Source organism: Lissotriton vulgaris, chromosome 1_1 (genome assembly GCF_964263255.1).
Source record: "Lissotriton vulgaris chromosome 1_1, aLisVul1.2, whole genome shotgun sequence".
NCBI lineage: Eukaryota > Metazoa > Chordata > Amphibia > Caudata > Salamandridae > Lissotriton > Lissotriton vulgaris.
This window is the reverse complement of record NC_141685.1, coordinates 2021670328-2021687811: the sequence shown is the minus strand read 5'-3', so window position 1 is coordinate 2021687811 and position 17484 is coordinate 2021670328. Positions and strand designations below refer to the sequence as shown.

At 44.3% G+C, this 17484-nt stretch overlaps 1 protein-coding gene across 1 annotated transcript in view; it reads right to left on the bottom strand.

The window, feature by feature from the left end:
• TM7SF3 (transmembrane 7 superfamily member 3) overlaps positions 1–17484 on the bottom strand; it is a 176702-nt gene that overhangs the window by 50551 nt on the left and 108667 nt on the right. Inside the window, exon 7 of the mRNA XM_086920209.1 lies at positions 10094–10180. Coding sequence (XP_086776335.1) covers positions 10094–10180 — 87 coding nt within the window. The remainder of the gene's footprint in view (positions 1–10093; positions 10181–17484) is intronic.

Here is a 17484-nt window from a genome sequence, read left to right as displayed (position 1 = left end):
TATGGGGTCATCTCCTTCCACCTCATCATCATCATCCGTCGGTTCGGTTAGGCGGAGGATTAATATCCCAGCCTTTTCCGAGGCCTTGCTTAACACTTCATTGGCCCCTGCAGATGACCTTAGCGAGGCGGTGGATTGTTTTAACATCTGGATTGGTCAGGGGGTTGAATTCTCCTCTAAACTCCCAGTCACTGGTCATCATAGATCGTCCACCTCAAAGCCATGGTTCTCTGGGCACCTAAAAGAGTTAAAATTGGGTTGTAAGAAACTGGAGCGTCAGTGGCGTGCGGCCTACTGTCCGGCGGCTAAACTGGTGCTTCGGGCAACTCAGAAGGTTTATTATGACGCTATCAAGAAAGCTAAAAGTGATTTCTACGCAGAGCGTATTTTGAAGGCTAATAATAACAGTAGGGAGATTTTTTCAATCGTAAGAAGTTTTATGTCTCCTAGCGTGGAAAAAAAACCTCTTCCAGCCTCCACGCAGTGGTGCGAGGAGCTCTCCTTTTTTATTAGCAAAATACAATCTATTCAAAACAGCTCAGGGTCGGATGTAAGGGAAATGACAACCTCATCTACCTCAGCTATTCTGTCTAACATTTCCACCCGCCCCCTGTTCTCCCAGTTTCTGCCAGCAGAAGACAGACATTCTTGCCATCCTCAAATCTTTAAAGTCGGGCTCTTTACAGGACCCATGCCCAGATAGAGCCTTAGCGGGGGTAGCAGGGAGTGCCTATCTTAAAGTCACTTCCATTATTAATCGCTCACTTCATTCTGCTAGTGTTCCCATCCAATGGAAACAGGCTAAACTTCTCCCGCCTCTCAAAAAAGCAACTGCTGATCCCCTTCTGCCTTCTAACTATCGGCTTATCTCCTTATTGCCGGCACTGGCCAAAGTTTGTGAAAAGGTGGTCTTTCGTCAACTTGAGGCTTTTGTTGAAACTTCCGGGGCGCTCCATCCAGCCCAGTCTGGTTTTAGAACATCTTTCAGCACAGAGACGACATTGGTTGAGGTAGCGGAAGCCATCAGGGAGTGCCTGGACGGGGCGGCAGAGCGGCTCTGATTTTATTGGACCTCTTTGCCGCCTTTGATACTGTACCTCACCAGCTTCTCCTGGATCGGCTCTCTGCCAACGGCATCTCTGGGGCAGCGTGGGCTTGGCTGCGATCCTTTTTGGAGGAGCGCTCCCAACAGGTCTGGGGGCCTCCTTTCTCTTCCTCTGCCAGGAAGCTATCAACGGGAGTCCCGCATGGCTCTACTTTGAGCCCGCTACTTTTCAATATCTATATGACCCCTTTGATTGCCCTGGCTGAAGGGCTGGGTGCCAAAATCATGGCATATGCAGACGATACACAGCTTTTATTCACATGGAAAGGCTCTGAATTGGGCACCGGGGATGCGCAGAGGTGCTTATCTGCTGTGTTAACCTGGCTGGCCAAGGCGCACCTTAAGTTCAATGAAGAAAAATCTGAGATACTGCTGTACGGCAACTTTCCCCCGCAGTTTAGAGACTCCTTGTGGCCTCAGGACTTCCCATTCCCACGGTCGGTGGGCAGCCTGGCCAAGAACTTGGGGACATGGTTTGGGGAAGATCTCCTGTTTGCCGAGCATATTAAAAAACTGTCTGGTATCTGCTACGGCACTCTTAAGATCTTTAGGAAGTTCTTCCCCCTGCTACCACAGCAGGCAAAGGAAATGGTAGCTTGGGCACTTATCATCTCCAGGCTGGACTACGCTAATGCCCTATTTATCGGCATCCCTGGCTACCTCATGAATAAACTCCAACTGATTCAAAATGCGGTGGCCAGACTCCGATTCAACATCACCAAACGATCCAGTGCGAGGCTACTGCTACCTGACCTTCATTGGTTACCTGTGACCCAGCGGGTCCAATTTAAGATCTTGACCATGGCTCATAAAGCCTTGCATGACTCGGGACCTTTGTATATTAGGAAGCGCGTGGCCTTTAACAAACCTGGCCGCTCGCTCCGCTCCTCCTCTCGCCGCCTACTGGCCATTCCGCGATTTCACCGCTCTAGGATGGGCGGCCAATCGTGGTCAGTAAAAGTGGCCGTTTTATTGGACAAGCTTCCGGGCCTGCTGCGACATACGCAGGACCTCGGTATCTTCAAGAAACTTCTCAAAACTAATCTACAACCTTCTTAGTTAATTTCATCGGTGCCCCTTCTGCTGATGTCCATTCGCGCCAGGATACTCCTGAGTAGTTGCACGCGTTATAAATCATATATAACATAACATATCCACACACTAGGTAAAACAATACAAGATTGTTAGGAGCACTTCCAATGCCTGGTATAAAATGCTCCTACAGGGGTAAACAAGTCTGGGTTAGTAGGTCTACCAATTTTGAAATAAACTAATCCTAGTATAGATTGTATCTCAAGGTGCAGGAGTTAAAAGTAATCGGATGAAATATCTCAATCTCCACTGCTGATATGATCTTTTCTCCTTGTTAGATCTCAGTCACCGGCATCCCTCGACTGCAGCCTGTCCTTCCAAAGTTACTGTGGGTTCAGGTTCATTCAGATTCAATGGTCTTGACTGGATATTGTTTCCCGTTGATGTTAAAATGGAATGGGAAAATAAATCCTGAATTATCTATAATAATTTAATTGTGCTGATGTGAGGTATGTTTAACTCCCTACATCGAGTAGGAGTATGAGTGACCACAACATCCTGAAAAATCGAGATGGGGTCTACTTAAAACTAGATGGTATTCATTTTTCCTGTAGCAATGACGATATCTTCTTTGATCTGGAAATAACTGACCCTTTTGGCATAACAAGTGCTAATTGTTTCTTTTGTTAAAGGGTGAATACCCTCTGTGTACGGTTCTATATTAGTTCAAACTTCCCTGAAGTTTCAAGACTCTTGCTAAACAAGTTTTTAATAGGAATACCTCCATTGCATAAATGATTGCAGCTGGAGGAATTCTCACCTTTGTCTACATTTGCATTAATTGTTATTGCTGCTCAAGCAATGTTGTTATATATGGTACACCATATGGTCATGGTTTTGCTCTGTACACAAATCTTTCAGGTGATGAACTTTCTGCTGGAAACATATCTAACTCTAGATCCTTCAACTTTTGAATCTCTCCAGGCGCAAGGCTGGATCTGGAAAACTCAGCAATGGCCCCTGCGTGGCAACACATGGTGGCTTCAGTCACAACTCTGTCTCACCTCTTGATGACAGAGCTGGATACCACCTGTGCGATATGACATCAGTTCATCTACAGGAACTTTCCAAACCCCTTGTTAAGGAACGGACAGTGAGTGAACTCCTGCTTGGAATCTTATTACCTATGAAAAGTTCATCCCATAGGGAGGTGGGTGGGAGGTGAGGAATCTGCAGTTCTAGTATTAAGCAGACTTGCTCTTCTGTCGGATATAGCGGGCAGTTCAGTCACACAAATGCAGTACCATTTCAGAGGTGGTGGACCTAAAGAGTAGATTTTACCCAGTAGCCCTGCAGGACCGAGCGGGCACAATGACGCACCCTGTGGATCTGAGAGTTGATGCAGACGATGTCAGATGAAGATATGGATAGACACTCATGTAGCAGCTTGGCAGAAGCCAGTAGCAGCCTTTGACCCAGTAGAACGAGCCGGCATGTCCCTTGGAGGTTCATTTTTGGCTAACCCACAGCACAGCTTAATCCAAAGGACACAATCTTGACAAGGTCTGTTTCTGTAGAGCCAGCCCAGTTTTTTGCTTCAGTAAATCCAGCAAAAACGGCATTGCCCAAATGGTGCTCCCAAGTCCTTTCAAGTTAGAAACTAAGGGCCTGCTTAGGATCTAACCGACAAAGCCTTTACTCCTACGATGAGGCATTCGGGAGAGAGAAGACTGCAGGGAGCATGACAGACAGTCCTAAATTAAAGTGAATCACCACTTGAGGAGACATAAATCCAGATTGCAAAACACCACCTTCTCTGCAACTGTGCATTGGTTCAAAGAGAACATTTCAGAAATTTAAGAAACACATTAAAATTCCACTGCAGCATAATAAATAAAGCCGGGGGAAACTTAAGAGGCCCTAACAGAAACATCACAAAGGGTTAATTGAATAAAGAGGGCTGATCAGGCACACAAAGAATAGTCAATAGGGCTGATAAGTAATCCTTTATAGAACCCACAGCAAAGCCTTTCCGAGCTAGAGATAAAATTAACAGACGAGCATCAGACAGCTTTGCCTCCAGTTACTTCCAATAGCCAAATTTCAACCAACGGTCAGATCAAATGGAATTGGTGAGCCTGCAACAAGCAGCCATAATAACATCCACAACTTACAATTAGTATTCAGAGCCCCTCAGTTGATTCAGCTCAATCTCGTTGCATGGTGGTACAGGTTGTAAAGCTTCAGATACAAAACCCTGCCACGTTGGGACAGCAGGTCCTCCATCGAGGGAGCAGAAGGGATGGGCATATGCTCAGATCCAGCAGGTCTGCATACTAGACTCACTGATGCTAGTCTGTGCTCAGTCCCTCTTGTCCTTTTGCAGGACCCACAGAATCCGTGGCAGAGGTGGGAATGTGTAAAGGAATCTGGAAGCCCCATCAAAAGTTGAATGTATCCCCTAGAGAGCTTTGAGAAGGGGATTTCAAGATGCAAAAGACTGGACACTAAGAGCCCTTTGTTGGGGAGTAGGTTGGAGGGTCGGGTGGCATTTGCACGGTTGGACCTAGAGGTCCATGTGGTACGGTGACTACCCCTCTCTGATCTGTACTGCTGCCAGAGAAAGAAAACACAGATTTGGCTAGTTATCCAAGATACTTTGTTAGTATTCCAGTGCCTTGTGTGTGCCTTTGAAAGTAGACAGCTGGCTAGATGGAGGGAATGAGGACAGATGTGGATGGCAGGCCCTTTTTGGGGAGGCACACTGCTTCTACCCAATTAAAACATGACATGTACTCCTGGCTCTATGTTAAAAGAAAGGCATTTTATTTTTTTAATTAATAGTTTATTAAACATTTTTGCAATATTGGTGCTTTTTAGACAAAGATGGTAGACTTTCTATACGTAAATTAATAAGCTAACCCCTTGATAACATCAATAGGCCGGCTTTTTTGATATTTTGGTTTGTGGCTCTTTTACAAAGTCAGTAAGTCTGCATGAGTACTGCCAGGACCACGAACAAACCGCATGCTACACATGCCTGAAGGGAGTATGCTGCAAGAGCTAGGGCACCTGTAGTAGGTTGGCCGAAGGGCATGGCATTTGGGCCCGCACCCCAACTCAGCAATGCACAGCATGGGGCTGCTTTGTTGCGCAGGGTGCACACAGGGTCTGGCAGGGGGCTGGATGCAGGACCTGGCTGCAGGCCAGGCCCCACATCCCCAACCGCCATGCCTCCACCTTTGACTCTCCAGTGCACTACTCGGTCTCAACCTATCCTGCTCTCAATATATCCTTTTGAGGCACTCCGACTCATCCCAAACCTCATTCTACTACTACAAGCTCCCTTTCTAAGTTCTTCCCTCATGAATCTCTTCTTTGACTTATCTCAAACCTCATTTAACAATGTTTCCCTAATCCCTTTCTGGAGACTCTTCCCTCCATCTCGCTTTTTACTTACCCCAAACCTCCTCTTACTTCTATGAGCTCCCAATAATACTTGCTAGACTCTTCCCTCTTCTATCCTTCCATTATCCTATTCCATCCAACAAACAGATTTGCATCTCCACCACTCAAATTCACTCAAATTTTCCTATACTAATCCACTATGAATCCCTTTTGGGTTCCGGAGAAGTGTGCTACTTGCTTAAATAGCACTTTGATGCCTCGTCAGGGATAGTAAATGATATATAAATAAAATGACAATGCAATAACTCCAGAAACAGGTGACATTTCTTATCAGCAAGGCAACATCTGCAGAGATCATCTGCTCTGACTTTCAGTGGACCGCCAGTTGATGGACTATTAGAAAAGTTCCAAAAGAATCGAGTCAACTACACAGCCTGAGAACTACCAGATAGACGGCACAGGACCACAATCCACTCTGCTTTTGGCAGTACCACAATGCAGTCATGTTGTTCGAAAGGCCCTGAACAGACCTGGCCTTTCTGGAAAGCAGAAAGGACCAGGCTTATGGAGCACAGCGCAAGCACATTAATGTGATGGCATGGCTCCATTGAGTCTAAAGAGCACTGATCTCCACTTCTCCCACGTAACTTCTTCAATCCGAAGTGGACACGTAGTCACTACTATGAGGTGGTCCAGATGAGGCATGGAGAATGGCCTACCCCCATCATGTTGGCATACACCATCTACCACTGAAGGTTCAAGGCGATTTCATCAGAGATATGGATATTGTCCAACAGGCACCCGCTGTATTACACCCAGGTCTACTGCAGGACCTGCATGTGCCAACAAACATGAGGCATCAGCAAAATGCCTGAGGCCAGGAGACAAAGAAGCCTCAAAAGGGACTACGGCTTGTGCCTGAAATATCCAAGACTCGTTGCAAAGTCACTGTGTTCATAATGGCCCTTATCAAAGGAACCATTTGCTTTGGTCAAAGATGACATTTTGGCCATCTGATTAACAAGTCCAAGGAGGAGAGCAGAAAAAAAGTTGTATGAAGGTGGTTCAAGACTGTAACAAGGCCACCTTCAGCAGCCAGTAGTCCAGATATGGAAACACAGGTATCCTTGACCTAGGAAGACAGACCGCTATCACCTACATCACCTTGTTGAAAACACAAGGGGTTGAGGTAAGGCTGAAGTGTAGGGCAGTGTACTGAAAATGATCCGATCACACACCCCGACAAAAATAGCACCTGCAATACCGGCACATGAAATATGCATCCTGCAAGTCCCTGGACACCACCCAGTATCCAGGATCAAAGGCCAACAGAAACTTGCCTAGTGTCTGAATTTTGAAATTTGTCCTGTTTGAGGAAGGTGCTCAGAAGCCGGAGGTCTATTATTGTCCTCGGCCCCTTTTCCTTGGAAATCAGGGAGTACCAGCATCACACTTTGGCAAGCAATGTCATGTATTCTCTGGGGAGTGCGCTATATAAATGCCTATACATACATACATAGTATAGGTTTCGATACTCCCAACATTATGGCTGGATTAGAAGGGAGATTAAGGAGCATGTGATTCAGGGACTATGATAATGCTGATGCAGCTGGAATCTGCAGCACAGTCCCCACTCAAAGCTGAAAGCAGTGAGAAACAACCCCAGATAATGACCCTTAAGTTGCAAAGAAAGGTAAAATCCAGGTTTCCTGCAGCCCCATGCCCAGCTCTGCTCATAAATTATCATCAACTGCCAGTTCTACCTCATCTCAAGGCATTACATATTATCTACTGCATTATAAGCAACCCTCATGTTGAGGCTGCAGATTGGTTTGGGTGAGAAGGGGGTTCAGTCTCTTCAAGTTCCCACATTCAGCAATTGGGCCTTCCCACACCACACAGAGGGACCCAGTCTCAACTGCTGGCTTTAATCTCTGCTACACTAAGGGGGAACATGGAGTTTCCACCTATGGCTCCTACTGCTTCCGGATTACACCGCACGTGTCCTGCTGCACCTACTACCATCTGGAGTTTCTCTGTAGTCTCTTCCCACATCCAGCAAGCCTACACCAAAGAATGTGAGGAAGCAGGCCAGAGCGGTCTCAGCGGTCTTAGCACAAAACATCTTCCACAGTACGCCTTTATCAAGAAGTGTCTGCCATCTTGTATGTTCAGTGCGTGAGAAGGGGTACATTTCTCACCATTGTGAGCAGCCGCTACACAGTGCAGGGCACTCCTGCGAGTTTGGGAACACCCCAATATTTTCTGTATTTTTTTTTTCATTTAGCAGAGATTAAGGCAATCTGAATGAGACCAGTCCATCGTTTGAGCTCATGTTCAGATGCTCGACTAGGACACATCTTGTTGGGTCCTAACAATGGCTATGCCCTCATATTTGTCCCTTCAAAAGATTAAGCGCACGCAAATGCGTAATATTACTCTTATGTTTAGTAACTGCTCGTCTTATACTTCAGAGCAACAATGAATGTCTCTCCTTACAAATCAGTTCGATATGAGAATAACTTTTTACAGAACTAGCTTATGACTTTCATATCCAATGCGTTGGAGCCCTTCGCAAAATATGGTTGCAATAAAAAAAAACGATTCCTTTAGCACTTAAAAAAATAAATTACAAGAGTAAGCAATCATATAATGATCATCTTAATTGCCATGCTGTGGCTTGTAAAATTGCTTTATTTAGGGATATTTCAGAGTGCCACCTGACCGACAGCTGTTTAATATCAGAAATAGCCATGGAGGTGGTGGGAGAGCAAATCCCCAGTGCCTTAATGAACAAGTCACCTCTTGAGGAACTGCCCTCTGAGGGCCCGTGATTAGATGCCACAAGGCTCCTCATAATTGCTGCCAGGTTTAATACCTGCAAGTGGTCTCCGACTCCGGTAACTGATCAATGCCATGTGCAATTTTAGATGTACGCAAGCATTACCCACTTCCACTGCCAAATTCTGAATGGGTCGGATATTAGGATTTTTTCTGTCTAAACCAGGTCTACTTCTTAATGTAGGCAAATAACCTACACCTCAAGGGGGCAAAAATGGAAAAGGTGGGCTTGTGAAACAAACTGGAATATTGTACTTTCCAAAGGACCCCATGTTCTAGAGTCGGGCCATGAAGACTGAAGTGTCTGAGGCGACTGCTGAGAACGTGCCTCCTTTGCACTTATGGAATGTCATGGCTACAGCAGGTCAGAAAGACACAAAGAACACAGTCTTTATGAAGTGTGAACTTCAAAACGGTCGGAGGTTGACTGGTATTAGGGATTAATGCTAATCATAAATGGTATTCAGAAGCTTAGGTATGTCCAGGTCTATGGGTAGAGCCACATTGCCAACTAGTATCCTGCCACAGGAGAAGACAATCCGCTTCTGAGCAGAAAGGGATCATAGAACCGTAGAGTAAGCGACCCTGCTAAGGAACTCAAGAAAGAACAAATGATTAAATGACAGAGGTGCAAGGAACTAAGCCAGCAGCAAAAACTGCCACAGCCATCCTCCGTCATCATCCACAATTTCTCCTACTCAAGCACACATCCCTTCTCCTTGCAGGCAGATGACGACCTTAACATCTCTGTTTGAATGAGTAGTAAGAGACCGCAGGGACAGCATAATGTGTCCGAAAAACAATTGACCAGGTCTATGATTGACCGAAAATCATTGACCAGGTGTCAATGATCCGAGAGCACAGGCTTTACAGCAGCTCCACAGGTGATGCATTTTGTTTAATTCTCAGTGGGGCAATTCTATGGAATGAGACAATATAAAACAAATCTCCAGATGAAAACATGAGTTTCCCTGGTGCTCTTAACACTGAAAGAAAAATAGTCATAAGAATCCAGGTGGGGAACCATTTGGTAAAATGGAAAATGTGGCCGAAAACATCTGTAAAAAAATAAACTGCAAAGAAAACAGATGCAGAGCATCATAAAACCTACATACCTTAGAATAAACAGTCAGCTTACTAGATCTGTTTTGGCAGCTGCAAAGCTGCATTATTTAAGTCTGTAGATCGATAAATAAAAACAATCATACACTATGTTAGAGGTGTGTGTCTGTAGGCAAACTGGCTTGACCCATCCTGCTAGCTGTGAGCCACTTGACTAATGACTGTAGGGGGATATTCTCATTAAATGGCAATCCTTTTTCAAGGTATTAAGCCAAAAGCAATTAATTGGAAAAAAAACATTAACAGACTGTTAAATAATGAAAGCAATGTTAAATCTTACACATGTTTTAACATATTAAACAACCAAATAAAAAAAGATAAGAGAAATGAAACCACTTTTCTTAAGGATATTTGTTAATTTTTTCACTGTTTTACTCAGGGATACCACAGACTGTATGATAAATGTACTCTGTGGTAAGTTGAAAACAGTAGCCTGTCGCCTAATTTTGCAGTACCAGAAAACGTAAAACACCTAGTGGGCAGTCACTGCATGTAAATCGGTGTTTGAACATTAGCACATAACCTAGACCATGAGGTTTATTTCTTTAAAAACAAAAAAACAAATAGGGTATCCAATTTCCATACCTGTTTTCAAGAAACGGTGCCCAAAGAAACAAACAAAGAGACCAGCGATGGCAAACAACGTAAAAAATACTTTGGTCGAAGCTCTCCCTAAAAATAGGATTACAAAAAAGCAACATGTTAAATTTGCTTTTGGAACCAAGCCTTTCTATTAAAAAAATGTAACATTTTAAGGTGAAAAGGCCGAGAGGAAAAATAGAAAAGTGTTTAATTAATATTATATAATTTCCTAAACTAACTTACATCTATTAGGAGTGCCAAGAGATCAGACAAATAGCAGAGGACATTCTTAGCAATTAATAAGCTATTGTACCACATAATTTGGATTAAGTATTATTCACAACAACAAAAAATCAAAGCACCGAAATTACATTAAACACGTTTACATTCAGCTGCTGTGTGGACGTCGTGATGTACCTGCAACAGCAGTTTGCAACCTACACATATGGTTTATGCGTTGGTACTTTTTGAGCTGCGTTGGCTTAAAGAAGTGTTCATTTTAGAAAGATATTTAACCACAACCAAGTTGCACGTGGTTGCTTTTGGATAGTAAGGTAAAATCCCCTTGGAGGCTCCTCACTAATGGTAAGGTTGTTTACTTTTTTTGCTGGGCAATATATTTAATACATGCAAACTATGAGGCAGTAACAGTGTTTTTCTCATGCCCATTTGTGGTAATAAACTAGAATTTGACCTTTGCACTGTAGTAAAAATTGTGTGAATGTCTGTTTAGAAGTAAACTTACTTCAAACAGCGTGTTTAATTTGGCCACTCTACTCTTCACTGGCATGGCAGAAATGTATTTATGAAAATGAGGCCTAATAACAAGTTATTTAGGATACTAATGAAAGCGGATTCTACATTTGTCACCATAGTTCAAAGGTACTAATGCCACAGTTGTCCACAACAGACTTGAGAAAACACCACTTATTCCCTCAGATTCAATTCAAGAAACCTTTGCCGAAGAAAGCAGGCGCCCTACTCACAAAGGCTACTTATTGGATCTCACTGCTCAATTTATTTTTTTTACAACTTTATTTAAATTTTATTGCACTAATCCAAGTAACTGACCATAGAATAGTATAATCGATTTTAAATCCCTGAAAGTTTCTTCAAAACCATGTGATTTTGCAAAACAGGGCTGGAGGGGATGGGGGTGCAGGGTTCCCTACAATGTCCATTTTGCAAAACCGGGCTTCTGGGGGGCTGGAGTGGGCCTTATGCAGTTTATCCTGAAGATTCCTATATGACACACAGTGGCATACCTGGATAAAGCAAAAGGTCTCTCTGTGTTGGGTAGATTAAAGCGGTGGCTCATCTCTGCCGATAATAGGTCACCGTTTTCAAACCGTTCGTCCAAACGTGGTGGGGATCTTAAATTCCAGGTACTGAAAGTGGGGTCTGTCCTAACCGGCAAAAGGTTTGGTTTCTGAATGATACTGGCAATGGGAAAGTCGTGGACCCTTTTTAGTGGGTTATTTTATGCCAATATTCTAGTCGGATGACAGGTAACCCAAGGGGAGAGTATGCCCACCCCACAAGTTCAGCGAGGGAGCCGCAATATGTGCTTAAGTGGAATGTCAGAATATGCTTGCTCCAATTGAATCCACGCCTTCCCATCTGGATTGTAATTCCAACAGAGCGCTGGGTGGATCTGAGCCACCTCGATGTAGGTGCAAAAAGAGCAGATATCTGGTAGGCCCGGGCTACCTTATATGGAGAGCGAGTCCAAGGCACTTTGGAGACAGATTCTTTCCTTTCCATGCAAATTTAACCAAGTTGTCTTTGGTCTGTGTTCGAGCTACAGCTGGAAACCTCAAGGTCAAGGCCTGTGCCACAAAAAGCAATTGATGAAATACGATAATATTTATGCATGCAATTCTTCCCATCAACAAGATCTCCAACCTACCCCATTGATATAGATCATTGAATAGTGTCTTTAGGAGAGGGGGACATTGCTAGCATAGAGTCATGGTATTAGATGCACAGTGTATGCCCACATATATTATTGTCGCTTAAGTCCACAGAATGCTTGCAGCGGTCACTCTGGCTCTGGTACTATTATGTGGGTCAGCCACCCACACACCTTTAGATTAGATATAATTAATCTGGAAGCCTGATGCCTCTGCACATCTGGTCAGTTCAGCCTTGCGGGTCCTCAAAGATGTCTGGGTGTATGATAAAGCCTAAAATATTGTCAGCAAAGTATTACCTTATGCTGTAACCTACCCACCAAGACTCCCGAGGATGTCTTGATTCTGCTGTATAAAGCAGGAACATTAATGGTGACGGAAAGCTCTGCTGCTGTGTGGCCCAGGTGATGGAGATGGAGTCGTAGATCTTGCCGTTGATTTTGATTTTAGTGGATGGGCTGACAAAGGCTATGGGTGTAGGTTTTCATTTTTTAGCCTAGAGGGATATTGTTCAGCAACTTGGACAGGAATGATAAGTTGACTCTGTTGCAGGTCTTCCATGCTTTCTGCAGCTGCTTTGTCCTCTCGGCTATCTCTATGATCTGGGTATGTTATCTCCAGCCTGCCTACCTCTAAGGAAGCCCGATTGGTGAATGGAGATTATTTTGGGCCACAGTATATGGAGTTTCCTGACTAAGATTGACCAAGATTGAGACAATTATCTTTACATCGCAACTCAGGAATGCGATCAGGCAGAAAGACCTGTAGTCTGTGTGCTCTTTGTCAGGCTTAAGAAGTAAAGTGATGTGTGAGGGCAACATAGATTCTGTGACTACTCTTGAAGAGAATAAAGAGGTAAATACCCTTTTAAGTGCCTCCGCCAGAGTGTTGATATAAGCTTTACAGAAAGGCAGGAGCGCCATTTGAACCTGGGGCCTTTTGGATGGTCACGCCTCTGAGTCACAAACCTGCTTCTAAGGAGATTTCCTCCTCTGAACCCTCAAGTTCTTCCTGTACCTGAGTGAGGATATATTCTGACAGAATCTTCTTGAGCTGGAGAACCCAATTGTTGGCGCTTGACAGCACCATTTAATAGGCTTAGGAAGCCTCCCTTAATGCTTTTGTAGTTACAGGTTTGCTGCACTCTCTGTCAATTATTTCTTGGTTATGGTTGAATGTTTTAAATTGCTTCGATTTATAAGTGAATGGCCTCCCTGCTCTATCGCCCTTCTCCTAACAGTGTTGTTGAATGAAGAGTAGATTCAGAGATGCCTCTCAGTCAGCTGTTGTAACTCTACTATTAGTTTGTGCATCTCTCTTAACTCTTGCAGTGAGCTCCTCTACTTAGGACTTTGTTCTACCTGCTAAGTTGGGTGCCTAGACTCTCCCTTTTATGCTTAACTAAGCATTCAAAGGTTGCAGAATGGGAAATTAGGGAGTCACAAATGACCACCTATGCAGCTTCCCAAAGGGTTAGCATCCAACTAGCCCTCCAACTCCCATCTATCATTAATTTCAAACTATTATTTGATCATACCCTTAATGTTCTCACGTACTGCTGGGCCTCGTTAAACAACCAAGGTCTTGTGAAATGTTTTTGGCGCAGCAGGGTAGGCATGTGTAGTCTTATTGGAGTGTGGCTGTATGGGATCTATTGTGGGGTTTAAGATTTTATTTTAGATGTATCCGGAAATAAAATAAATCTATACAAGAGTGCGCTCTATGAACGTTTGAATAGAAGTATAGTCTCTTTCTATGGGATGTTGACTTCTCTGTATGTCAATTAAGTTGAGATCCTCCTCAAACTTTGGGAGAGTCCCTGCAGGAGATGTTGGCTTGGTACCCATCTGGGACCGATCTAGATGTAGCTGTAGTACTCTCAATCCCCAATGATAAACCATCTCCTCACAAAATGTGCGCCTTTGGGGACAAGGTCAGTGAAGAGTGATGCTTTATTTTGATTCAGGCCATAGAAGGTTATTATAACGGAGTTAACCTAGGCTCCCTTCGATCCCCACCTCTCTGCCCCACTTATCCATCTACTTTGCCTCAAAAGTAAAGCCTACACCCCTTTGGAGGACAATAGCAACCCCACACAATTTATTCTGGATTGTAGAGTGGAAGTGGCCCAGGGATCCAATACAAGAGCAGTCTCTGGGTTTCTTCTATTAACAGATATGTCTCCGGTATGAGAACCATAGTCTGCTTTTTTGCACTTAAGCCATTGAAAAATTGCTGTGCTCTTCACTGGGGAGTTGAGGTTTAGCGGCACCACTTTTAGGGGGACCGTCAGGTTACATACTCTTTTTGCATGCTTCGAAGAATCTTCAAATGACTCCCCACAGACGCAAGGAAAACAGTCATGCAAGCCCTGATCACCCGCCAGCTGGACTATGGTAAACTCACTGCATACAGGAACCACTGGTGAACTCTTGGGAAGGCTCCAGATGATACAGAATTCAGCCATCACATTGATCCTCCACCTGCCCAAATGGACCCACATCACCCAACACCTGAGGTACTTTCATTCAATCCCTGTCTGGAAAAGATACCAATTCAAACTACTGACACACCTACAAAGCCCTCCACAACCAAGGACCAGAATACATGAACCACCAACTAAACATCCACAAACCATCCACAAACCTCTGCTCTACCTCCCTCGCACAGACTTCGCGCATCCGTCGTGGCCACAGCGGTAGCTGCTCCATTCGCCCATCTCGCCGCCAAGTCCTAGGACACCCTCACACTGCCTCTCCACCACCGAAAATCTCCCTTGTTAACAAACTTCAGGACAAGACTCACAACCTAACTTTTCGACTAAGACCAGCAACGCAGAGCCTGGATACCCTTACGGGTGATTAGCTGAGCTTTGCAAGCATTAATTGATGGACTGCTGGGTGACTGCCGTCTGCATTAGAGTGAGAAGTCCCTATAGTGCACCCCACAGCCTTCCTCAGGTTCATCTCGGCAATACTTTCCTTGCCACAATCCCACCCACCCTCATCTCTATAGATATACCACCTGTATGCCACTGAAAAGTCTTGATCCGGGCATAAGAAATACAGAACAACAAACTGATAACTGGAGCGCTCTGAGCTATCCCTTAACATGAGCCTTACCATGGTGAGAATACTCACTAGAGGCTGGTAGGTACCCACCTTCTTAACTGAAGGAATTGTAGGGTAAGTTTGTTAGTTGTTGGAGGATGGTGAGCGGGTCTCTTCGCTGTTGTTGTGGGCGGAGTGCTTTCTTTCGTTGATGAACCCTTGGTTGGTGCCATTATTCTTCCTCTCTCTGTACTGGTGGCCAAACTTTTTGATCGTCAGGTGGGCGCCGTCCCAGCAGACCCAGTAGTCCTGCGTCTTCCTGCGGATCCCTTACGACGATGAGCTTGCCCTTTAGCTTAAAGTGTAAGCAGACTGGATAACCTCTGCTGTAGGCAATTTGCTCTGTCTGCAAATAAGTTGTAATTTCTTTTAATTCTTTCTGTCGTGACAGGGTAGGTGCAGATATATCTAGTGTAGTGTGCTCATGTTCCTTCGAAATGGTTCTTGTTTTGGGGCACTAAGGACCTTTTTTGTCCTGGAAATAACGAACGTAGGATTGCATATCAAGCGTGAGGTTTTTACTGTTAGAAGGCCAATATTACTCTGTGGGTGCATTCCAGGTGAATAGGTTGCACTTCTGGGCATCGGCGCAAGTGTGCAAACAAGGCTTGGACATAAGCCTTTAAGTCCGGGTTGGCTATATCTATATTTAAGCACCTCAAGTGTTTTTTGTTACATCTTGCTCTATTTTCTAGGTTAATCTTCTCCACTAGTGCCTAGCTCATCTTGCATATGGGCCTACTCAGACCAGCTTCTATCTTCTTGATCCAGACGAAGCTTGGCTCTCTGAAGGGAAAGGCCTAGTTTTAAAATTTGTGATGGGAAATAGTTATTCAGTGACGTGAGGTCTTTTATACATTTTTGTAGAAGTTTAATGTTCACTTTCATAGACAGGGTTTGTGATTCTGATACTTTGGCCCAACATGAATTAGGTAGAGGCACTTTGTGGGATATAGGATTAAACAACTACTGCCTAAACCACAAATTCCTTAACCACGAAGGCTAAACGAAGAGTAATGCCAAAGCATTACATTTTTTAACACGAGTTGCAGAACACCAGGAACAATGTCTTGCTACTAGAGCTCCCACCTGTACTCTTCCGACAGGTCTAAGATCAACCCATACCCTCGACAGGTGAAAAGAATTCTGCTTTTTTATTTGCTTTTTCTCATTGAGGGGGTGTGTGGAGCCCGGACATCACAATAAAAGTTAGGAGGACCGGCGTGCCCCTCCAAGCAAAGGTATCTGGCGAAAGTCACAAGTTTTAGCTGATACTGCTAGGCTCAGAGGTCACTTTTAACATCCCTCCTATTGTCCCTGTCAAGAAAGATGGTCTGCTAGATGTTGCCCTCTATGATGGATTATTTCTCATCGTGCAGAGGGCTTAACTCGGATGGTCAGTGAACTTCAATTCTGCAGGGATCGACTCCACACGGAGGCCTCTGCAGAATATCAGGACGCGGCACAGCACAGGGCCCAGCTCCGCTTCCTAGTTGATGCCGCCATCCTGCACAGCCATGCCAAGACACCTTAGCAATAAGGCTCAGAGGTCTTCTTTGTTCTTTGCCCCCGAGCGGGCCTGGTCTCCTTCTAGGGAAGCAGGACAGCCAACATCCACCAGCTCAACATTTTGCTTCCTGCTCTGCAGAAGCACCCAGCCGGTCCCTTCTTATGATGGCACGGTATTTAATATTTTCTCCAGGCCGGTTCCTCCAGAAGTGATCAATTCTCAGTGATCCCTTGCAGGAGTCTTCAATAAACTCTGCCTTCCTCACTGCGCAAATTTAAGCCCTTGTGTTCGGGTTACACTTAAACACTGTTTTAACTACTGCATACAGACGAAATGAGGTCAACTGTATATGCAGATCTGCTGAAAGTAATATGCTATTTATTACCATTGTAGGGGACTGGGGAAAGGGGGGTGCTGCATTACCCATTTGAGACTGCGCCTCTCATGAATCTTGGCCCCAGGCCCACACTCAAAAATGATAAAGAAGAGCATATCATAATCTGTGCAACTGTAAACATACTGTATAACCTGTAAATTCTGAATTAAACTATGAAGTGTGAATTGTTTCATATCAATATAGATAAAAAGTGTCAAGATTTTGTTAAACAACCTATACAGTAGTATATGTGACACAGGCACACCCATGTTTTAACATCACATCTGCTACCTTCACGTGCTGACTGTAGCACGGCCACGACAATACTGTACATCAACAGATACATTTAACCTCATACCTTACGCAAAACCCTGATGACTCGTTTAGACACACAGACTGTTAAATATACTTAAATGTATACAGTTGAGTGGAAATCTGCTTAGGACAGTGGGCACAGACTTGATCACTAAATGTAAAATTTCTAA